The sequence below is a fragment of the Pan troglodytes genome, chromosome 6, assembly GCF_028858775.2.
Source record: "Pan troglodytes isolate AG18354 chromosome 6, NHGRI_mPanTro3-v2.0_pri, whole genome shotgun sequence".
In the NCBI taxonomy this organism is placed as follows: Eukaryota; Metazoa; Chordata; class Mammalia; order Primates; family Hominidae; genus Pan; species Pan troglodytes.
In genome coordinates this window covers 149,601,497-149,625,627 of record NC_072404.2, presented here as the reverse complement: position 1 = coordinate 149,625,627, position 24,131 = coordinate 149,601,497, and the positions used below count along the sequence as shown (strand labels likewise).

General features: G+C 40.5%; 1 protein-coding gene across 6 annotated transcripts in view; it reads right to left on the bottom strand.

Moving 5' to 3' along the window:
* LRGUK (leucine rich repeats and guanylate kinase domain containing) overlaps window positions 1–24,131 on the bottom strand; it is a 150,323-nt gene that overhangs the window by 16,461 nt on the left and 109,731 nt on the right. For 2 of the 6 annotated variants that reach the window (XM_016958172.4, XM_519392.9), the window contains exons 17-19: window positions 13,439–13,527; window positions 12,013–12,138; window positions 2,658–2,806 (exon numbers count right to left, since the gene is read on the bottom strand). In XM_016958172.4, the coding sequence (XP_016813661.1) occupies window positions 2,658–2,806; window positions 12,013–12,138; window positions 13,439–13,527 (364 nt within the window). Of the gene's footprint in view, window positions 1–2,657; window positions 2,807–12,012; window positions 12,139–13,438; window positions 13,528–24,131 lie in introns of those variants that run through there. The other 4 variants (XM_016958174.4, XM_009454243.5, XR_010158996.1 and 1 more) reach the window with 3 other exon arrangements.

The following is a 24,131-nucleotide window of genomic DNA, read 5'->3' as shown; positions in this document are numbered from 1 at the left end:
TCAAATATCTACTGCAACCAAACAAATGCCCAGTCCAGGAAAAGCCACACTCAAATGGTAGGAAATGTCATGGTGCTTTCACCTGCCCTTGCCCCGCCTCACCCCAGCACGTTGCAGTGATTTGGGGCAAGTGCAGTCAGGTCCCCAGTCCCCTTCTATAAACCAGAGAGAGTAGGGCAGATCTAATTTGCAATGTTCTAACCCATTTGGCAGCTGCCTGATTGGTCTCTGTGTCATCTAACTCAGAGTTCAAATGGCCCAAACAGGCATAGCTGGGATCTCAAACGAGGAGAAGCCACAGGAGCAGTGGGCATGGCTCATGAAAACCACACAGGGGCTACTAATTGAGGGATACGATAGAACAGCTAAAGCCCCAACAAGCAGCAGGGGTGAGACTCCTAGGAAAATTAAAACATTTAAAAGCAACTGTGTCTACTGGGGAACTGGGAAAAAAGCACACACACAAGCCCAGGGAAAATGCATACCCAGGAAAGGCCTGAAAAGATGTGAAGCCTGCATGCAAGCCTGATCCTAGGCTTAGAACACACGCCACTAATTAGTCCTCTGCAGCGCTGAGCTAGTCTGCAGCTTTGGAGAGGTAGCTGTTTTTTCAAATGCCCAATTTTCAACAAAAGAGCAAAGGCATACAAACAAACAGAAAAGTGTGGCCCATTCAAAGGAACAAAATGAATCTACAGAAAGCATCCGTAAAATACACCAACACAATCTTCTGCTATGTGTATACAAATTTACAAGCACAATATCTAGCAGGTATCTAGCAATTTACTTCTTACTTGTACCATAAACTCATCTTATCTGGCTCAATATTATATATTATCTTATAATATGCATATATATGTTACAATCATATATAGTTATATATGATAATACCATATTATTATACGACAGATATTATATTATTATTCCCAAGGCTCAAATGTTAACTGATTTGCCCAATATTGTGCAGCCAGCCAGTAGAGAAATGGAATTAGAACACAGGTCTTCTGATTCCTAATCTAATGTCTTTCTACTGTACCACACCACTGATAACAGCCCCACTTTGCTCTGGCCAGATGGGTTAGAATAAGGTATTTGACCCTAAGCATCCCATTTAAGGAAGGATACAGGCAGGGGGAGGAAATGAGATGGGGACGGTCCATGAACACTGTCCTATGAGAAGCCAGAACTATGATGAGCCTTGGTGCTATGTTTGGTCTAGAACTCCTGGTTCCCTCGGGCCCTGGAGTGGCAGGTCCCAGCCTTTACAGAATTCCTAGAACATTTCCCACTTCCTGCGAGCTGACATGAAAGCCAAGAGAATTTGGAATTACTTCCTGGAGCTTTGGTGTTAGAACTCTCATCCTTATTGCTTGTGTCCTGCATGAGTCAAATCCTTGAAAATCTCTTATTCCAGCCAGCTATCCTGAATACCACTGCAGTGAAGGGGAGTCCACCCTCACATTGCTTAGGAGATGCCTGCTTCAGTAATCCCTTCCTTTTGGAGACAGTATCTATTGTGTCTTCTCATGCCAGGCAAATTAAGAGGTCTGTATTATCTTGCTAGTTCCTCCGGTCACCTGAGCAAGCAGGGTTCAGGCAAAACATCCCCTCAAGACTACAAATGGTGGCTCTGTCCTAGCCTCCATGCCTTAGAGAGTTCTCCCCATTCACTTCATTCCTCTATCAGCTACTCACAGCGCCCCACCTTTCCTATTGACACCCAGATTATTCTCTCCCATTCCCATTTTCACCTCCAGTCCTTTGTTTTCCCCACCCTGTTCAAGGTCTTTACTCAGTGTTATTTGTGAACACTGCCGCGGAGCCCAGAGAGAAAAGTGCAATGGCCATTCTGCCTCTTTCTGGACATGCATGTTCACATGTGTGTTTGGGATCTAGGGGCAAAAAGGAGGTGAAGCGGGGCTGGGCCAGATCCTTCAAGCCTAAAGCCGTCAGAATTCTGCCGAACCGCCACAGTGAAGACTGGACTGCAACTCAAAGCCTCCAGGCTTTCCTTCACCTTCATTGAATGGAGTCTACCTCACCAAAGCCTCTTCCAAAGAGCATGTGGTCCTTGTCCCAGACCGCTGCAGATAATGTGGCCGGGTGGACAGTGCAGCAGCTTCTACTCAAAGTAGCTAAGTGACCGTGGGTGGATTCCCCACCTTTCTCAACTTTGTTTTTCACCTATAACAATGGGCAACAAAATAACACGCTACCTTAGGGGGAGATTCTGACTCAATACTCTCATTTAATTTTCAAAAATCAGGATCAATAAAAAGACAGTAGGAAACATATATAAACAAATATAAATATATATAACTTATATTTATAGTACCATATGTAAAACAACTCATACCTTTTTTTTTTGAGACGGAGTTTTGCTCTTGTTACCCAGGAGTGCAGTAGTGTGATCTCGGCTCCCTGCAACCTCTGCCTCCTGGGTTCAAGCAATTCTCTTGCCTCAGCCTCCTGAGTAGCTGGGACTACAGGTGCCCACCACCACACCTGGCCAATTTTTTGTATTTTTAGTAGAGATGGGGTTTCACCATTTTGGCCAGGCTGGTCTCGAACTCCTGACGTCAGGAGATCCATTCGCCTCGGCCTCCCAAAGTGCTGGGATTACAGGCATGAGCCACCGCGCTTGGCCTAACTCATACCTTTCCGGGTCTCTTCGGTCTCACTGTCACTGGCTCCTGATCCTAGGTGTGAAGAAATGCTCCCCTCCGGAGGCTGGAAAGGCAATTCTTTTGACCACGGACAGAACAGAAACAATGAACATTTCATGGAAACCAAGGAATCCTTCCCACTGAAAAAATGAAAAACCAAAGATCTTTTTGAGATCCAAACTATTCGCTACTAATGGCCACACGATCTATGCCTATGACTTCACTGGGTTACCTTTATCAAGTTCACAGTAGTTAGTGGACATATCTTGTGTTGAGCTAGTGTTCAACAGTGTCTATAGAAGGTGCTATATAGAAGCTGACATATCTTAAAGTATAATAGGTACTGTACACATTAGCATAAATGTCTCATCCATTATACAAGACATGGCTGAGTATTTACTAAGAGCAAGACATCATGATAAGTGTTGGAGTATAAAACAAGATAAGGCGCAGATCCTAATCTCCAGGATTTTAGAATCAGTGCTATTTCAAGGATAGAGAAACAAAACCATGGTAGGTGGCCTGATCTGGACCTCACACTGGGCATAGGTTTTGGGGACTGTTATTTTGCTTCCTTTTTTTTTTTTTTTTTTTTGTTTTTGGAGACAGAGTCTTATTCTGTCGCCCAGACTGGAGGGCAGTGACACGATCTGGGCTCACTGCAACCTCCACCTCCTGGGTTCAAGTGATTCCCCCGCTTCAGCCTCCCTAGTAGCTGGGACCACAGGCATGCACCATTGCCTGGCTAATTTTTGTATTTTTAGTAGAGATGGGGTTAGGCCATGTTGGCCAGGCTGGTCTCGAACTCCTGACCTCAGGTGGTCCGCCGGCCTCGGCCTCCGAAAGTACTGGGATTACAAGTGTAAGCCACCATGCCCCACACTCATTTCCATTTTTAGGATAATGTTCAGGTATGATTGGGCATCTGAAATCCCTGCCTCTGAGCCCAAACACTTCCTACCGCCAGGTTCCTCTCCTTTGGGATTCACCTGTTTCTTCACTGCCTTCCAGGGAGGCAGCTCTACCAGGGGAGCTCGTCCTGCAAAGCCCTGGCAAGCAGCTGAACCTTGTTTACAGGCACTTCTACCACTGTGCCTCATCCCCACCATATTTGCTGTCATTGGAGAATCTGAAATTGATCACACGAAAATGGCTGATATTTAAGCCATTACGTTTTGGATAAATCTTGCCTTTTAATGAGGGCCAACGTCTTAAAAGAATGCAGCTCTCATGGCAGATTTCAGGCCTAAGCAAGAAGGCAGGAGAAATTTACTGAGTGAAATTTCCTCACTAAACATGGAAGTCATGCCATGAGTACTCCCTGACTCAGCAAGGGGGACAGCTTTGATTCCACCTGACAGAAAGGTGGACACGATCCTCTCCCCTCTCCCTGACCGGTGCAGTCCCCATCTCCCACCTTGGGACCCCAAAGATTGTTTACACTCTTAACCCTTTTCTGTCACTCATTTATCAAGTCATTCTCAATTCTAACACTGAGGAGGTTCAGGAGATATAGCAGTGAACACGAGATCTGGACCTGCCCTGTTCAGCTTACAGACTGGGAGGTGTATCTAATCACACACGTGCTTTACAAAAACTGATATGAAGGAAAACACAAATGCTATAAGATGATATATTAGGCATACCAGGACAGCTCTCCTTGAGGAAGTGCCATTTTAGTTAAGACATGAGGGATGAATTAGCTAGAAAAGGGGGAAGGTGGGGTGGAGGTTGAAACTGGAGGGGAGGAAGGAGAATGCTCTCAGCAGAGGGACCATTGTGACATCTGAAGGGCCTCACTGGGAGACAGGCTTCTCTTCTCCAACTTAATGGTTCTGGAATGCTTCTCAGTCAAAGTAAACTTCAGGAATGATAGAAAGATGCTGGCTTGGAAAACTAACTGGAAAAAGACAAGGAGTGGACTTTTTTTTTTTTTTTTTTTTTGAGACAGAGTTTTGCTCTTGTTGCCCAGGATGGAGTGCAATGGCGCCATCTCAGCTCACTGCAACCTCCGCCTGCCCGGTTCAAGTCATTCTCCTGCCTCAGCCTCCCGAGTAGCTGGGATTACAGGCACCCACCACCATGTCCAGCTAATTTTTTGTATTTTTAGTAGAGACGGGGTTTCTCCACGTTGGCCGGGCTGGTCTCGAACTCCTGACCTCAGGTGATTCGCCCGCCTGGGCCTCCCAAAGTGCTGGGATTACAGGCATGTGCCACCACACCTGGCCAGGAGTAGACTTTTTAAGGGAAGTTTCGGGGGTGGGAATAGGATAATTCAACTACTGAAAAGGCAGGAGCAGGGAAGCATGAGGCCTGGAGTTTTATACCACTATGGCTTGGGAAGAGGGCGCCATAACCCAAGTGATGTGTGTCTCTTTTGACACAGGCCACAGGGGGCTTGTTTTGGCCCATGTTTCTGGATCTCACCAGCCAATGACTCCAGGACCAGATGGTGGCTGATTGAAGTATTTATAGACTGCGCTCTTGACCTCCCCAGCTGTCTCATCACTGGATGCCCTCAGATATTGGTAGGACCTCGGCAAGGAATCATGCTGAGACCAAGCAAAGAGATCCCCTCATCCCCCATGCACACCCGGAAAGATTTCTAGTTAACAGCAAGTGTCAAAAAAGAAAAAAAAAACAGGTATAAATGTAGGCGAACCCCTCAGACATAGAGTTGAAATGCAAATATAGGACCTTCCCATTTTTAAAAGTTTAATAATTTTTCTTTAGAAAGCCACAGAGAATGTGAATTATGTCGGAGATGCTGGCATATCTTGGGGAGCTTTAGCAAATAAGAGGTAGTTTGGGAAGAAAAAAGAAACCTCTGGTAGAAAATAATGAAAGTCAGACAAAAAATATGTCTGAACTAATTGTCTTTCATTCATCACAGACATGCCTGTGTCATTGGTGTTTCTCTATACATGTCTTCCTCCTTCAGTTAAATTCTAAGTCTTGTAGACTGTAGCCAAGTGGCTTAGCACAAAGATTCGAGCCTTTTGGCTTTGGTTCAGACCTCAGCTCTGAGACTTGATAGCTTCAAGTCCTTTTACCAACTAATTAACTTGCCTCAGTTGTCACATTTTTAAAATGAGGAAAATGACAGCATTTTTTTCTCGCCGGGTAGTAGTTATAAATTTGTGTGTGTGTGTGTGTGTGTGTGTGTGTGTGTTGAGATAACATATGTCACATTCCCAGAACAGAAACTGGCATGTGGTTGAGTGTTACACAAGATCCACTAGCTTTGTAACTCTGCTTCTCATATCCCATACACATTCATACTTCAGTTCAATTGTTTTGGATTGACTTATCTTTATCCACTGAATTAATTTCCTAAAAATAAAGTTCACTAATTGCTTCTCATTATAAAAGTAAATCATACGCATTATAGACAATTTAGAAAATACAGAAAACTAGAAGGAAAAAGGAAAATCACACATAGAAAGCCACTCTTACAGTTTGGCTCTTTTTGTTTTGTGTAATTATGCACATTTTCAGTGAACAATTTTAAGTTATCAACAGTTTTCTGAACCCTGATCTTTAATTGCTGCATAATAGTCCATCAAGTATATGCTTCATGCTTTATTTGACCATTCTGTTATTTTTTGACATTCAGGTTATTTCCAAGTTTTTCTGTCATAATGAATATCTTTGCATATGATGATTTTCCACATGTTAATTTATTAGTATCTGCTAGGGTCTGAATGTTTGCATCCCCACAAATTCCTATGTTGAAATTCTCATCCCCAAGGTAATGACATTAGGAGGCGGGGCCTTCAGGAGGTGCTTAGGTTATGAGGGTGAGGCCCTCATGGTGGGATTAGTGCCCTTATTTAAGACTCCAGAGAGCTCCCTCACCCCTTCCATTGTGTAGAGGACACATCTACACAATGCCACAAGATGGCATCTGGAAACCAGGAAGTGGGCCCTGACCAGGCACTTGATCTTAAACTCCCAGCCTCCAGAACTGGGAGAAATAAATGTGTGTTGTCTATCAGCTATGCAGTCTATGGTATTTTATTATAGCAGCCTGAATGGTCTAAGACAGTATCAATTCCCAGAAGCAGGATAACTAGGTCAATAGTAAATATATTATTTAGGATTTTGCTATAAACTTCCTAATTGCTCCCCAAAAGATTGTGAAATTTTATCTTCCAACAAAATCTGGGCTCTCCAGCAGTATCTTTCTGTTTGCACCATTTAAAAAATAATTTTAAAAAATCAGTTTTGCTAATTCAACAAGCAAAAAGTGGCATATTATTTAAAATTGCTTTCTAATCACAAGCAAGATTAAACATTATTTTTTATATTTATTCATTAGCTCCTCCCCACACTCCTTTTGTGAATTGTGTATGTCTTTTGCTCATTTATCTGTTGAGGACCATACCATTTTTCTTACCAATTTGTCTGAACTCTACGTATTGAATATTAACCCTTTTGTTGTATTGTATAAAGCTTGCTGTTTTTCTTTTAAATTTGATTTGGATCTAGACAAACTTTTTCTCAACTCTCCAAAAATTTATCATTAACATTTTAATCAACCTGCTATCTCTATATAGTTAAAATTAAGTCAAATTATACAGAGAGGCTCTGTCTGTCACCCAGACTGGAGTGTAGTGGCACCATCCTGGCTCACTGCAACCTCTGCCTCCCTGGTTTCACTGATTCTCCTGCCTCAGCCTCCTCAGTAACCGGGACTACAGGTGTGCACCACCACATCTGGCTAATTTTTGTATTTTTAGTAGAGATGGGTTTTTGCCATGTTGGCCAGGCTGGTCTTGAACTCCTGACCTCAAGTGATCTACCCTCCTGGGCCTCCCAAAGTGCTGGGATTATAGGCATGAGCCACGCCGCCCAGGCCTGACATCAATTTTAAACATATCTTTTAATAGATAGGATTTCTGCTATGATACGGAAGAACTTAACTCACTTTATAACACTCCCCCTACATAGTTCTATCACTATTCTCAGTTCTTCCATCTGTCAGATCTGCATCTTCATATATCATATTTTAAAACTACATTTCTTCTTTCATTAACAACATAATAAAATTGACCCTCCACCTCTACCTCCTAAACTTTGTCATTACGGGTCTGCTTTTCACTGTCAAATTTGATTATATTAAGCTTTGTATTCATAGTTCTGTCTTTTCATGATTTGGCCAAAGGTTGATTAAAACGTCAAAAATTCATAGGTAATTTTTCGCTGCAGAACCTAGTAGGTGGCTGTGATGATACTTTCTTTTCTGTAGTTCCAATGTTATGATCCCTATCCCAGCAAAGAAGTACATTTCTAGGATCAAGTTCAAGTTGAACTCCACTTGTTCACACTCCACATTTAACTTAGATTCGTACCTGGCAATAGGAAAGGCTGATGCAATTGGGTCTATACAAGGTAAAGCCTGCCATTTAAATGAAGGCATCTATGTTTACTAGGATGATATTGACTGTGGCAGAGATTAAAAGGGTAGAAGCCAGTCTTAATGAGATATCCCCAGGGGTTCAGGGCTCTAGTATTGAAAAACATAGTGCAATTAGCTACCATCTGGGCCTGTCCTTGACCCAGGAGGTAAGGGAATGGGGTGATATAGGCATACTGAGGGTGACACAGCTAATGTGCACCACTCACATTGTCTGTATTATGTTTGAATGGCAAGCAGAGGCCACAGCACTGGTGCACTTGGGAATCCAAACCCAGCTCTCCTGGAAAGCCCACGTGATGCTGGGCATAGGCACCTGCCTACTACTTGGACCTCAGATGTCTGTCAACTACAGCTAGGGCTACATGGCACCAACATTCCCAGATAGAGGTATTCTGGGATGGGGCACTCTCTCTGCACCCTAAGGATTCTGCTTAGAAGTGTCAGTTACTTGTTATCAAGTGGCAGAGAAGTCTAATTGCTTGCTCAAAGGAGGAGGTCCATCTTACCATCTTGGGCTGAGTTCTTGGGACTGTCTTCTTTTTGTTGGACGACAGCTTTTGGAATTCTATGCCAGAATGTTAGGTCCCTTTAATTAATTTAATTAATTAATCCCTTTAATTTAATTAATTAATCCCTTTAATTTAATTTAATTTAATTTAATTATCTATTTGAGACTGGGTCTGTCACTCAGGCTGGAATGCAATGGTGCAATCATGGCTCACTGCAGCTTTAACCTCTTGTGCTCAAGCCATCCTCCCACCTCAGCCTCCTGAGTAGCTGAGACGACAGGCATACACCACCATTCCCAGCTACTTTTTTTTTTTTTTGGTAGAAACAGAGTCTCACTATGTTGCCGAGGCTGGTCTTGAACTCCTGGGCTCAAATGATCCAATCCTTCTACCTTGCCTTCCCAAAGTACTGGAATTAGAGGTGTGAGCCACTGCACCAGGCCTAGGCTCCCTTTATACAGAGCAAAGTCTCCTAGGAGACCTTGTTTCCCAATCTCTTGCTCCCACCTAAGTTTACTGAGCTTGCCCAAGAAGCACTTGCTAGAGAAGAGTAAACTGAGACCAATATTGCCAACATCTGGCTCTTCCAGTCACCAGACAAATCTCTCCTCTACTTCCTGCATTGGGAAAGTGTTATTATTAACCTATGCATGGGATCTTCTCTTTAGATTTATACCTAGACTGAGTCTTTTGCCCTAAATAGAGCAGTAGATGCATTCATGTTTTATGGGATAGAGCTTTTTATCAAATGATAGATGCATAAAGATGTTCTTCCATCTTTTAGCGAAAAATGCAATAACCCAAAGTGATAAAGATATAGTGCATACGATAGTAGCTTATATGTATAACATATAAATTAAATACATACATAGCATATAACTATGTAGCATGTTAAAGGGAACACAGAAAGAATGTGAAAAGAAAAATTTCACTGGATTTTTATACAGGTCATATTAGTTTGCTCTGGCTGCCATAACAAGATACCATGAACTGAGTGGCTTAAACAATGGAAATTGATTGTCTCACAGTTATGGAGGCCTAAAGTCCAAAATCAAGGTGTCAGCAGGGCTGATTCCTTCCAGGGTCTGTGAGGGAGAATTGTTCCGGGCCTCTCTCATCACTTCCGGTGGTTTGCTGGCAAGCTTTGGTGCTCCTTGGCTTCTGCCCCATCACCCCAATCTGAGTCTTCATCACAAGGTATGCTCCCTATGTGTGTGCCTGTGTTCAAATTTCTCCTTTTTACAAGGACAGCCTTATTGGCTTAGGAGCCCACCCTACTCCAATATGATCTCATCTTAACAAATTACATCTGCAGTGACCCTATTTCCAAATAAGGTCACATTCTGAGATCCTGAGGGTCAGGACTCCAACATATGAAATTGGGGGAATGGGGGACAGCTCAAACCATAACACATATGTTTTGGGAAAGAATATGTCTGCATTTAAGACACACATCAAAAAAGGCATCACAGAGTAAGTTCTCTCTTTCAACAATTATTTTTCCTTTGTGTCAAAGTATTAAATGAATACTCATTGAAAGTCTGAAGAAAGAATGTGGTGGAGTTAAAAGACATATGCATGACCACGGGTGAAGTGTGAGACTTGAGCCACAGGCCTGACCCCTTTTACCATGAGAAGAGATGATGTGTAAACCTACTGCAGCCCATTAGGCCATTTTGTTTTCTCTTTTTTGCTGTATTCCCATATGCCTACCTCACTGTACTAACAATTCAGAGCTCAAACAAATCCTCAGAGATCACAGTTTCAACATGGTTACAGAAAGCTAATTAACTAATTATAATGCTAGGGTCTCTAATCTCTAGTGAAACATGCAGACTGAGAGGGGACCATTTAGAGGGGACAGCTATTTTTCATCATCAAAATTATGGAAGGAAATCCCAAGTGTCAGAACAATAAAACTCAGAAATAAAGGAAAGCATTGCTCATTTTAAAAGTTTTCATTCTCATTATGATATATCACCGTCATAAAATATCCCTTTGCTGTGACAGACTTCTAAAATAACTTTGTAAAGTTATGCTAATGCTTCAAAAATTATAAAAATGCTCATTGTTGAAAATACGGGGGGTGAACAAAAAAACAAAAACTGGCCATAATCTTATCACTAGAAGATAATAACATAATATTTTGGTGTAAATCCTTTTACTTTCTCATTTATTGAATATTTCATTAAATTCTTAGGGATTTTTAATAGTTTTTTAGGATACAGAAATAAAATATATATCCCTGTGCAAATAATTTAGGTGTTACAGGAAAAAAGGATAAAGAAGAAAAATAAAATAACTGGTAATTCTAGAGAAATAGCCACTGTTCACATTTTGGTGAGCTTTCTTCCAGTCACTTTGTATGTCCATTACATTGCCATGTGTTTGGATGCTCCACAGAGACTGCCATACCCACAGCCCCCTTCTGAAGAGTTTTCCACTTGGTTCGCTGTCACTGGTCTGACCACAGAATACTGGCTAAAGGATAGGTGCCTGACATAGGGACAGCCAATCTATAGACCAGCCAGCAACCTATGAGGGCCCTGGTTAGAGATCTCTACCCAAGAGAGGCACCCCATAGTAGATGGCAATTGACCCAACCAGCCAGATCTTTGTGAAAATTTGTTTTCAAGACCTACAGCGAGATGGTCAGCTGCAGTGACAGGAGCAACTGAAGGAGAAACAAAATGTAGTAGAATGTTCTCAAAAGCACAGTGCTACAATCAGCAATGGAGGCTCTGTTGTGGTCTATATGGGGCCCTCAGCATAAACATTTTCAGCTTTTGAGTCACACTATGACATATTAAACACTGAGACCCTGAAATGGCCTTTTATGTATTGCACTTCCATTGGTAAACATTTTGAAATACAGCATCATACTAATCAGAATGGTTGGTTGCAAATACAGACACTCTTTGGCCAAGGTGAATATTAAAAAGGGAATTAGTGGAAGGCTACGGGGTACTTTATGAAATTAGTGGAAACTAGAGAACCTGGCCTTAAAATGAGGCGGGAACAAAAGTAAGCTAGGAACCAAGAACACAGCCGAATCACAGTACAGAAAGAGATTAGCAGAACATCATTGCCTGCCTTACCACAATGGATGTCTGTGCTCTTCCTCTGAAATCTCGGTTCTTCTGCTACTGGTGACTTGAATAGCCTCTAACTGCCCCTGTGTCTTTCTATCACTCCCTCAAGATTCAAGGTCCCAGATAAAAGCTTCCAATGGTGAACCTAGGTTATATGCCTGGGCCCTCCATAGAGGGGCAGGGTCTACTCCCTTCAAATTCTACAGCGGGAGTTAGGGCCCTGCTTCCCAGTTTTAGGATTTCTCTGAAGCTTAGAGATGAGTACCATAATTTTAACTAACCAGAAAATAGCCAATTCCATCCAACAAAACACCTCAACTCACCTCTTTTCAGGATATGGTCCAAATGGAGGTTTAAAATAGTCTTCACAAAGATCAAAACTCTTCCGGAGTTCTTCTAAAGTTGTATAATAGTGTAGACCACTGGTGAGAGGTGCTGGTACTGGACCCCTGGAATTGGAAATTAAAAAAAAAAAAACCAAAGGATTTTGTAAAGATACCAAGTGTACACACATGTATACCTAAATATCCCAGATAAACGCAAATGCCAATGAGATCTATGTGAAATAATGTAATATATCCACTCAGAAACATTCACATCAGAGCTTGTCTAAGTCATTGGCATCATTACATTCTAATTTGAAGGTTAAGTAAATATTCATTGCTGTGAATATTCCATAGCCATTAAAGTACTAATATAGGCAAATTATCTTCCTGGAGATTCCCTAGTCCATTTGTTATGCAAGGGCTGGCAATATAACAACTGCTATAAGAGTTAAAAATAGGTGTTTTCCAACTTTATTTATAATCTAATGCTTTGAAATGGTATCCAAGTAAAATATTTCTAAAAATTCTACCATTATACGTTCAACTAAACTCTAGCATAAAATATCCTTTTTCATCTATTCATATGTGCTGTATGCAAGTCTGTTCCCTCAGACTGACTTGAAAGAAAAAGAATCAGCCATTTCTCGTGAATAAACCCTGCTGTTCTTCAGACTTGCTAGAGTTGCTATGTGCAAAGCAGCCCAGTTGCATATAAATGCAGGCAAATTCAAAGCATCTATCTGCCTTTGTGATGACCCATTTGGAACTCATATTTAAAATTGCATAGTTTCTCTGTCCAGAGTGTTCGAACAGGCCTGGCATTCTGCTGGGCAGTGGTCACCTAGGCCCAGCTTCAGCTGCTCTGGGGGACAGTGTCTCACTCCTGGCCACCATCCTCCCAACCCCCCATACAAATTTGCATATATCACACAGCCTGTCTTTTGAATCTGACTATCCAAAGATAGCCTACCAACATGAAGAAAATTAATCACTCTGTTTTGACATGGTAGCAAACAAGTGAACAAAAATGTAATTTTATTTATATTGATTAAAGATTCTCAATAGATAACTTAAAATTACAAACAATAAAAAGAACCGAAACAATCATGCAAGGGAAAGGATAGACGATAGTTAAAGGTGGTGAAGCCACAACTCCAGATTAATCACCCGTCTTCTTCTTGCAAAGAAATATTCTTGGCAATTTTCAAAAAATCATCAGTTTCTAGTAGCTATGAGCATATTGTGCCTTTTAAAAATGTATACAAATGAAAAGGAAATACAACTTCTAGAACTGGGTTTACTGCTGAATCACTGGGTCCATTTTAGGACAGAGGTCTCTGTTTATGTTCACGATTTAGGATTCATTTGATCTATTTGAACACTAGGAAATCAATCTAAAGTTGCTCATGTGATAAATTGCTACCTTTGAAATAGGAGTGTGTGATCAGGGCGTATCCTTCCCATTAGAGCTTGCCGGGCTGCCTCATGCTGTCTGTGTATAGAATCTCTTTCCTAGGTAAGAAATGTCATTAGAAAATTGCATTGATGTTAAAAATGTCAGATGATTAAAACATCTATAATAATTCTCTTTGGTACTAGAGATTGACAAATATGTGGAAAGAAAAAGGGGGAAAAGGCATAAAAAACAATTGATATTCACTCAGGAAAAAGAAAAGAACCAACTTTATAAATAAAGCCAAAGTATTTTTATAAAGACTGTAATATAATATATAAACTCTATTTGACATCTAAATAATAATATGGCAATTTTTATTCACATTTTATGTGTGCATTTTTATCTTTCTAATGAGATTATAAACTTCTCAAAGGTACAGACTATTATGGTCTTTTTAGTCTTCCCAGATCTCAGCACATATAGTAGCTAACTGATTGAATTAACACAGCCACCAAAGTTTAATTATGATCCGGAAATAGGAAAAATTTATGGGGGCGGTCTTTCTCTCATTATTTCACAAATATCACTATCATTGTTTAGTAAGCATTTAATGGGGATACAGATACATACAAGATAGTCTCTGCATTCAAAAGGTTTATGGTCTGGTGGCAAAAGGCAACAAACAAGGAGGAAATAAAACCCAGATGGCACATGTTGTTTTATAAATAACAGAGGATGCATTGATACACAGATCACCTGATGGAGTATGACCTATTTAGCAACTGTCCAGATACTGGATTTCCTCCCTTAAAGCAAACCTAATACATAAAGTTCTTAATTTACAGAAAAGATAAATTAACAAGTGATTCTTTGTTTTACATAAAAGACTTACTGACAAGAGGATTTATAATGGTATTTATTTAAACAGCAAGTACACTTAAAATACATTAATCTTTGCATTGTATGTATTTTGCTTCCAGTAACTTAATCTGAAATAAGCCTTGCTGTTTTGATTTTTATGTCATTACCAGGCTCCACTATAAATTGGCATTCACTTAAAATTTCACAAGAAATAACAACAAACAAGCGTGCAAGGGAAAGGACAGATGATAGTTAAAGGTGGTGAAACCACAACTCCAGATTAATCACCTGTCTTAGCCTTGGGGGCTAGCATAGTTTCAAGTGTTTGTTTGCGTGTCTTTAGGGGAAGTTTTTAAAAATCAATTTTTAAGAATTAAGTTGATGTGATTGGCAAAACATTTTTGCATCACAATAACTGATCTGTAGCGATGCCAAGACGGACACACCTAACATCGCTGGAAATAAGTCATATCCCAGAGAGATCAGAATCCCTTTTGTCACTGCTGTATCCCGTGCACACGGCACACACACTTTAGCACAAAGCAGGACCTCAATAAACCACTTTAATGTACAACAGTATAAATTTGGGGGGGGATAAGATAAAGAGTGAATAATGTTTACCATTTTTTATAACCTGGATTAGAATTTGCTGTCAACTGTTCCTAGCTTGAAAAAGTCTAGGTCAAGCTTTTGAAATTGTTCCTTAGAGACCATGACACATGAGCGCTAACGTGGGCTCACTGAACACACTCTCTGGCGGATACTTGATTACCAAAATCATTTGACTTTTTCCCTGAGCCCTGTGTTTCTATGTAAACAAGATGAGGAGAAAATTGTATTGGGAAAGTCAGGGGAGGATGTAATGAAAGAAGAAAGGAACAAGCCCTATTTACATTTCACCATTTACAAACTACAGGTTTAAATAATTCCATGAATAGATCTAAATAGCTTGACTTTACTATAAAATAACTATATATTAACCAAGTCTGCTGTGAATTCACTTTATGTTTTGTGTTTGTTGTTATTCACTCTCCCGTGAATTTATTATTTTGCTGGGAATCACTTTATAGTAGTACACCATTTACTACTGTGATTTCATTGTATACCGCCCTTACTTTTTCCCTTATTTATGCTTAATTTATATTTTATTATAACTGAGAAGATGACAGTGGTAGTGGCAGCATACTTTTTGGATCTTCTAGAATTCCACATAAAAATAAACATAGCAACTAAATAGCGAAATCAAAAACATGTCAAAAAACTTACAACAAAACCAGGTGACAGGGTATCTCCTCAAACCCCAAAATACAGGTGGGGCTTTCATAACCACAACACCTGCATGGTATCAGTATCTATGCAGGAGGAAGTCAGATGATAGCCACAACACCTGCATGATGTGAGTGTCTATGCAGAAGGAAGCTGAAGGAAGCAGCATGGTGACTGAAAGACCTGGAAACAAGGGAATGCCAAGACAGCTGAAAAATATTCACTGAAAAGCAAAGCAGGGCAATCTGGGAACCACAGCTGAAATAGAAGAGGGGTTGTTCCCATTCCAGTAGTGTTTGAGTATAAGAAGTCATAGGAACTTTTTATTTATTTATTTATTTTTGTTTGTTTTTATTATTATACTTTAAGTTCTAGGGTACATGTGCACAACGTGCAGGTTTGTTACATATATATACATGTGCCATGTTGGTGTGCTGCATCCATTAACTCGTCATTTACATTAGGTATATCTCCTAATGCTATCCCTCCCCCTGCCCCCCGCTCCTGTGATGTTCCCCACCCTGTGTCCAAGTGTTCTCATTGTTCAATTCCCACCTATAAGTGAGAACATGCAGTGTTTGATTTTCTGTCCTTGCGATAGTTTGCTCAGAATGATGGTTTCTAGCTTCATCCATGTCCCTACAAAGGACATGAACTCATCCTTTTTTATGGCTGCGTAGTATTCGTGGTGTATATGTGCCACATTTTCTTAATCCAGTCTATCATTGATGGACATTTGCGTTGGTTCCAAGTCTTTGCTATTGTGAATAGTGCTGCAATAAACATATGTGTGCATGTGTCTTTATAGCAGCATCATTTAAATCCTTTGGGTATATGCCCAGTAATGGGATGGCTGGGTCAAATGGTATTTCTAGTTCTAGATGCTTGAGGAATCACCACACTGTCTTCCACAATGGTTGAACTAGTTTACAGTCCCACCAACAGTGTAAAAGCATTCCTATTTCTCCACATCCTCTCCAGCACCTGTTGTTTCCTGACTTTTTAATGATCACCATTCTAACTGGTGTGAGATGGTATCTCATTGTGGTTTTGATTTGCATTTCTCTGATGGCCAGTAATGATGAGCATGTTTTCATGTGTCTGTTGACTGCATAAATGTCTTCTTTTGAGAAGTGTCTGTTCAAATCCTTTGCCCAACTTTTGATGGGGTTGTTTGATTTTTTTCTTGTAAATTTGTTTAAGTTCTTTGTAGATTCTGGATATTAGCCCTTTGTCAGATGGGTAGATTTTAAAAATTTTCTCCCATTCTGTAGGTTGCCTGTTCACTATGATGGTAGTTTCTTTTGCTGTGAAGAAGCTCTTTAGTTTAATTAGATCCCATTTGTCAATTTTGGCTTTTGTTGCCATTGCTTTTGGTGTTTTAGTCATGAAGTCCTTGCCCACGCCTATGTCTTGAATGGTATTGCCTAGGTTTTCTTCTAGGATTTTTATGGTTTTCGGTCTAACATTTAAGTCTTTAATCCATCTTGAATTAATTTTTGTATAAGGTGTAAGGAAGAGATTCAGTTTCAGCTTTCTACATATGGCTAGCCAGTTTTCCCAGCACCATTTATTAAATAGGGAATCCTTTCCCCATAGCTTGTTTTTGTCAGGTTTGTCAAAGATCAGATGGTTGTAGATGTGTGGTATTAATTCCAAGGGCTCTATTCTGTTCCACTGGTCTATATCTCTGTTTTGGTACCAGTACCATGCTGTTTTGGTTACTGTAGACTTGTAGTATAGTTTGAAGTCAGGTAGCGTGATGCCTCCAGCTTTGTTCTTTTGGCTTAGGATTGTCTTGGCAATGCGGGCTCTTTTTTGGTTCCATATGAACTTTAAAGTAGTTTTTTCCAATTCTGTGAAGAAAGTGATTGGTAGCTTGATGGGGATGGCATTGAATCTATAAATTACCTTGGGCAGTATGGCCATTTTCACAATATTGATTCTTCCTATCCATGAGCATGGAATGTTCTTCCATTTGTTTGTGTCCTCTTTTATTTTGTTGAGCAGTGGTTTGTAGTTCTCCTTGAAGAGGTCCTTCACATCCCTTGTAAGTTGGATTCCTAGGTATTTTATTCTCTTTGAAGCAATTGCGAATGGGAGTTCACTCATGATTTGACTCTCTGTTTGTCTGTTATTGGTGTATAGGAATGCTTGTGATTTTTGCACATTGATTTTGTATCCTGAGACCTTGCTGAAGCTGCTCATCAGCTTAAGGAGATTTTGGGCTGAGACGATGGGGTTTTCTAAATATAAAATCATGTCATCTGCAAACAGGGACAGTTTGACTTCCTCTTTTCCTAATTGAATACCCTTTATTTCTTTCTCCTGCCTGATTGCCCTGGCCAGAACTTCCAACACCATGTTGAATAGGAGTGGTGAGAGAGGGCATCCCTGTCTTATTCCAATTTTCAAAGGGAATGCTTCCAGTTTTTGCCCATTCAGTATGATATTGGCTGTGGGTTTGTCATAAATAGCTCTTATTATTTTGAGATGTGTCCCATCAATACCTAGTTTATTGACAGTTTTTAGCATGAAGGGCTGTTGAATTTTGTCAAAGGCCTTTTCTGCATGTATTGAGATAATCATGTGGTTTTTGTCTTTGGTTCTGTTTATATGATGGATTACGTTTATTGATTTGCGTATGTTGAACCAGCCTTTCATCCCAGGGATGAAGCCAACTTGATCGTGGTGGATAAGCTTTATGATGTGCTGCTGAATTTGATTTGCCAGTATTTTATTGAGGATTTTTGCATCGATGATCATCATGGATATTGGTCTAAATTCTCTTTTTTTTGTTGTGTCTCTGCCAGGCTTTGGTATCAGGATGATGTTGGCTTCATAAAATGAATTAGGGAGGATTCCCTCTTTTGTTATTGATTGGAATAATTTCAGAAGGAATGGTACCAGCTCCTCTTTATACCTCTGGTAGAATTTAGGTGTGAATCCATCTGGTCCTGGACTTTTTTTGGTTGGTAGGCTATTATTGCCGCAATTTCAGAATCTGTTATTGGTCTATTCAGGGATTCAGCTTCTTCCTGGTTTACTCTTGGGAGGGTGTATGTGTCCAGGAATTTATCCATTTCTTCTAGATTTTCTAGTTTATTTGCATAGAGGTGTTTATAGTATTCTCTGATGATAGTTTGTATTTCTGTGGGATCCGTGGTGATATCCCCTTTATCATTTTTTATTGCATCTATTTGATTCTTCTCTCTTTTCTTCTTTATTAGTCTTGCTAGCGGTCTATCAATTTTGTTGATCCTTTCAAAAAACCAGCTCCTGGATTCATTGATTTTTGAAGGGTTTTTTGTGTCTCTATCTCCTTCAGTTCTGCTCTGATCTCAGTTATTTCTTGCCTTCTGCTAGCTTTTGAATGTGTTTGCTCTTGCTTCTCTAGTTCTTTTAATTGTGATGTTAGGGTGTCAATTTTAGATCTTTCCTGCTTTCTCTTGTGGGCATTTAGTGCTATAAATTTCCCTCTACACACTGCTTTGAATGTGTCCCAGATTCTGGTATGTTGTGTCTTTGTTCTCATTGGTTTCAAAGAACATCTTTATTTCTGCCTTCATTTTATTATGTACCCAGTAGTCATTCAGGAGCAGGTTGTTCAGTTTCCATGTAGTTGAGTGGTTTTGAGTGAGTTTCTTAATCCTGAGCTCTAGTTTGATTGCACTGTTGTCTGAGAGACAGTTTGTTATAATTTCTGTTCTTTTACATTTTCTGAGGAGTGCTTTACTTCCAACTATGTGGTCAATTTTGGAATAAGTGTGATGTGGTGCTGAGAAGAATGTATATTCTGTTGATTTGGGGTGGAGAGTTCTGTAGATGTCTCTTAGGTCTGCTTGGTGCAGAGCTGAGTTCAATTCCTGGATATCCCTGTTAACTTTCTGTCTCATTGATCTGTCTAATGTTGACAGTAGGGTGTTAAAGTCTCCCATTATTATTTTGTGGGAGTCTAAGTCTCTATATAGGTCTCTAAGGACTTGCTTTATGAATCTGGGTGCTCCTGTATTGGCTGCATATATATTTAGGATAGTTAGCTCTTCTTGTTGAATTGATCCTTTTACCATTATGTAATGGCCTTCTTTGTCTCTTTTGATCTTTGTTGGTTTAAAGTCTGTTTTATCAGAGACTAGGATTGCAACCCCTGCTTTTTTTTCTGTTTTCCATTTGCTTGGTAGATCTTCCTCCATCCCTTTATTTTGAGCCTATGTGTGTCTCTGCACGTGAGATGGGTCTCCTGAATACAGCACACGGATGGGTCTTGACTCTTTATCCAATTTGCCAGTCTGTGTCTTTTAATTGGAGCATTTAGCCCATTTACATTTAAGGTTAATATTGTTACGTGTGAAGTTGATCCTGTAATTATGATGTTAACTGGTTATTTTGCTCATTAGTTGATGCAGTTTCTTCCTAGCATCGATGGTCTTTACAATTTGGCATGTTTTTGCAGTGGCTGGTACTGATTGTTCCTTTCCATTTTAGTGCTTCCTTCAGGAGCTCTTGTAAGGCAGGCCTGGTGGTGACAAAATCTCTTAGCATTTGTTTGTCTGTAAAGGATTTTATTTCTCCTTCACTTATGAAGCTTAGTTTGGCTGGATATGAAATTCTGGGTTGAAAATTCTTTTCTTTAAGAATGTTGAATATTGGCCCCCACTCTCTTCTGGCTTGTAGAGTTTCTGCTGAGATATCCGCTGTTATTCTGATGGGCTTCCCTTTGTGGGTAACCTGACCTTTCTCTCTGGCTGCCCTTACCATTTTTTCCATCATTTCAAATTTGGTGAATCTGACAATTAAGTGTCTTGGAGTTGCTCTTCTAGAGGAGTATCTTTGTGGCATTCTCTGTATTTCCTGAATATGAATGTTGGCCTGCCTCGCTAGGTTGGGGAAGTTCTCCTGGATAATATCCTGCAGACTGTTTTCCAACTTGGTTCCATTCTCCCAGTCACTTTCAGGTACACCAGTCAGACGTAGATTTGGTTTTTTCACATAGTCCCATATTTTTTGGAGGCTTTGTTCATTTCTTTTTACTCTTTTTTCTCTAAACTTCTCTTCTCGCTTCATTTCATTCATTTGATTTTCAATCACTGATACCCTTTCTTCCAGTTGATCAAACCGGCTACTGAAGCTTGTGCAGGCATAACGTAGTTCTTGTGCCATGGTTTTCAGCTCCATCAGGTCATTTAAGAACTTCTCTACACTGTTTATTCTAGTTAGCCATTCGTCTAATCTTTCATCAAGGTTTTTAGCTTCTTTGCAATGGGTTCTAGCATCCTCCTTTAGCTTGGAGAAGTTTGTTATTACCGATCATCTGAAGCCTTCTTCTCTCGTCAAAGTCATTCTCCGTCCAGCTTTGTTCCATTGCTGGCAAGGAGCTGCGTTCCTTTGGAGGAGAAAAGGTGCTCTGATTTTTAGAATTTTCAGCTTTTCTGCTCTGGTTTCTCCCCATCTTTGTGGTTTTATCTACCTTTGGTCTTTGATGATGGTGACATACAGATGGGGTTTTGGTGTGGATGTCCTTTCTGTTTGTTAGTTTTCCTTCTAACAGTCAGAACCCTCAGCTGCAGGTCTGTCAGAGTTTGCTGGAGGTCCACTCCAGACCGTGTTTGCCTGGGTATCACCAGTGGAGGCTGCAGAACAGCAACTATTGCAGAACAGCAGATGTTGCTGCCTGATCCTTCCTCTGGAAGCTTCGTCTCAGAGGGGCACCCGGCTGTATGAGGTGTCAGTTGGCCCCTACTGGGAGGTGCCTCCCAGTTAGGCTACTTGGGGGTCAGGGACCCACTTGAGGAGGCAGTCTGTCTGTTCTCAGATCTCAAACTCTGTGCTGGGAAAACCACTACTCTCTTCAAAGCTGTCAGACAGGGACGTTTAAGTCTGCAGAAGTTTCTGCTGCCTTTTATTCAGCTATGTCCTGCTCCCAGAGGTGGAGTCTACAGAGGCAGGCAGGCCTCCTTGAGCTGTGGTGGGCTCCACCCAGTTCGAGCTTCCCAGCCTCTTTGTTTACCTACGCAAGCCTCAGCAATGGCGGATGCCCCTCCCCCAGCCTCGCTGCCACCTTGCAGGTCGATCTCAGACCGCTGTGCTAGCAGTCAGTGAGGCTGCATGGGTGTGGGACCCTCCGAGCCATGCACAGGATATAATCTCCTGGTGTGCCATTTGCTAAGGCCGTTGGAAAAGTGCAGTATTAGTGTGGGAGTGTCCCAATTTTCCAGGTACCATCTGTCATGGCTTCCCTTTGCTAGGAAAGGGAATTCCCCAACCCCTTGCACTTCCCGGGTGAGGCGATGCCCCACTCTGCTCTGTGGGCTGCACCCGCTGTCTGACAATCCCCAGCAAGATGAACCTGGTACCTCAGTTGGAAATGCAGAAATCACCCAACTTCTGTGTCGCTCATGCTGGGAGCTGCAGACTGGAGCTGTTCCTATTCAGCCATCTTGGAACCTCCGGAAGTCATAGGAACTTCTAAAGGAGCTGGGTCAACCGTGAATTCTTGAAACTGACCCCCTAGGGCCCCTTGCTAAGATAGGCTCCGCACTCAGAGAAGGTGATGGGAGTGGAATAAAAATGTATTAGAATGGATCAAACAGAAACAAAAGAAAGAGAAGGCCTAGACCAAAGGGGTGGGGTCAGAGGAGAACAGAGCCAGGAAATCCCAGGAAGAAAGCCGTCATGTATTTTGATACTATTTGAAGGGATTGTGCTCCCTTCTAAAAGTCTGAGAAAACTAATTTCACATAAAAATGAGCAACAGAAAGTATCTAGTGGAATCCCAAAGTTATTGTGAGAGAAAAAGGAGGAGAGTAACATTCTAACAGACAATGAAAGCTTTCATATAAAACCAGAAAAAAAATCTGCAATCTACTAATTCAGAATAAACGAAAGACATTAAGAAAATGACACAAAACATCAAGGAACAGATAAATTACAATTTTAAAAACTCATGAACTAGGTGGCAGAACTCAGGAAAGAATTAGAAATAAACAAAAAAACCCACCTCAGAAACGAAAACTAAACTAGAAGAAATACAAGAGTGAATAAACATAACAAACAATGGTTTAAGAAAAATAGAATGTGAGCAGGCTAAAAAATTTTAAATAAAAAAGAAATGAATACAGGTAAAAAAGGACTGAAGAGAAAATGATGAATATTTAAGATAAAGAAGACTCAACATACAAACAACAGGCATCCTTGACAAAATAAACATAACAAGGAAACAGCGTAATGATAAAAACTACAATTCCAGTATAAAGTACAAGTGTATCACACACTGTTATCCACATACAAGAACTCAGGAAATATTGTTCCCATAATCCCTCTTGTATCTAGTAAAGAATAAGCTTAGACAACAAAAAACTAGAGCAGTGTTGACCTATGGTCTAATGATGAGTATTAAGTATGTACATACTTGAGAACTAAGACAAAAGGAGAGTATTCAATGACTATGCTTTGATAGTGTAGCTGTGAATCCATAAATAATGGGGGGGGGAGAACATTTGTAAAAAATGTTTTTAACTATTTTTTGGTTTTCATTATGGGTGCTGGTGGTATTAGTACTGTTATTCTGAGACTGTTCTGTGTGTAAGATGGGATAAATCAACAGAGTAATTTAATGGGAGATTGTATCATCTCCTGTGTCTTTCAGAATTAGGGTTCTCAGTGTGGAAGAAAGAGAAATACATAATAGAAAAAAACTTAAGTAAAAATCTTGAAAGTCCTGAATTTGAATTGGAAATACTAACTGAATTTATGAACTATTTTATCTATCCACATAAAAGACCTAGAAATGACAACCACCCCAATAGTAATGAACATCCCTGGTAACAACAATGTGTTCTTGCACTACCATTTCTCACTTAAAGAAACCAAGATTTCTTGAAGAAAAGACTGATTCCAGGTCTGGGACAGGGAAAGCACAAGAAATCATGGATTATCTTGTCATAACAGACAGAAAGACAGCTATGAAAGACTCCACAGGTCACGTTAAAGGACACAGATGCCAACTTGAAAAGGCTTCCATTAGCCAAAGGTAAGATAATATGAATTTCAATAAGGATAAAAAATGCGGTGGGTGGTATCCTTCAAATATGCTTAAATGAAGATCATAATGACCATAAATGATAATTTAAAATTAATTGGTCACCTTCAGAGAATAAAAGGGAGCCAATTCGTTATCTTGAAAAAAGCATTAGCTGGGTGTGGTGGCTCACCCCTGTAATCCCAGCACTTTGGGAGGCCGAGGCAGGCGCGTCGCAAGGTCAAGAGTTTGAGACCAGCTTGGCCAATATGGTGAAACCCTGCCTTTACTAAAAATACAAAAATTAGCTGGGCATGATGGCAGGCACCTGTAGTCCCAGCTACTCAGGAAGCTGAGGGAGGAAAATCACTTGAACCCGGGAGGTGGAGGTTGCAGTGAGCCAAGATCGTGCCACTGCACTCCAGCCTGGGTGACAGAGTAAGAGACAGTCTCAAAAAAAAAAAAAAAGAAAGAAAGAAAAAAGCATTTAGCCTGCTGATCCTGTAAGAACTGATGAGAGATGAAAGAAGCATCTCTTTATAGTATTATTCCAGCTAATAAAAGAAAATGAAATGA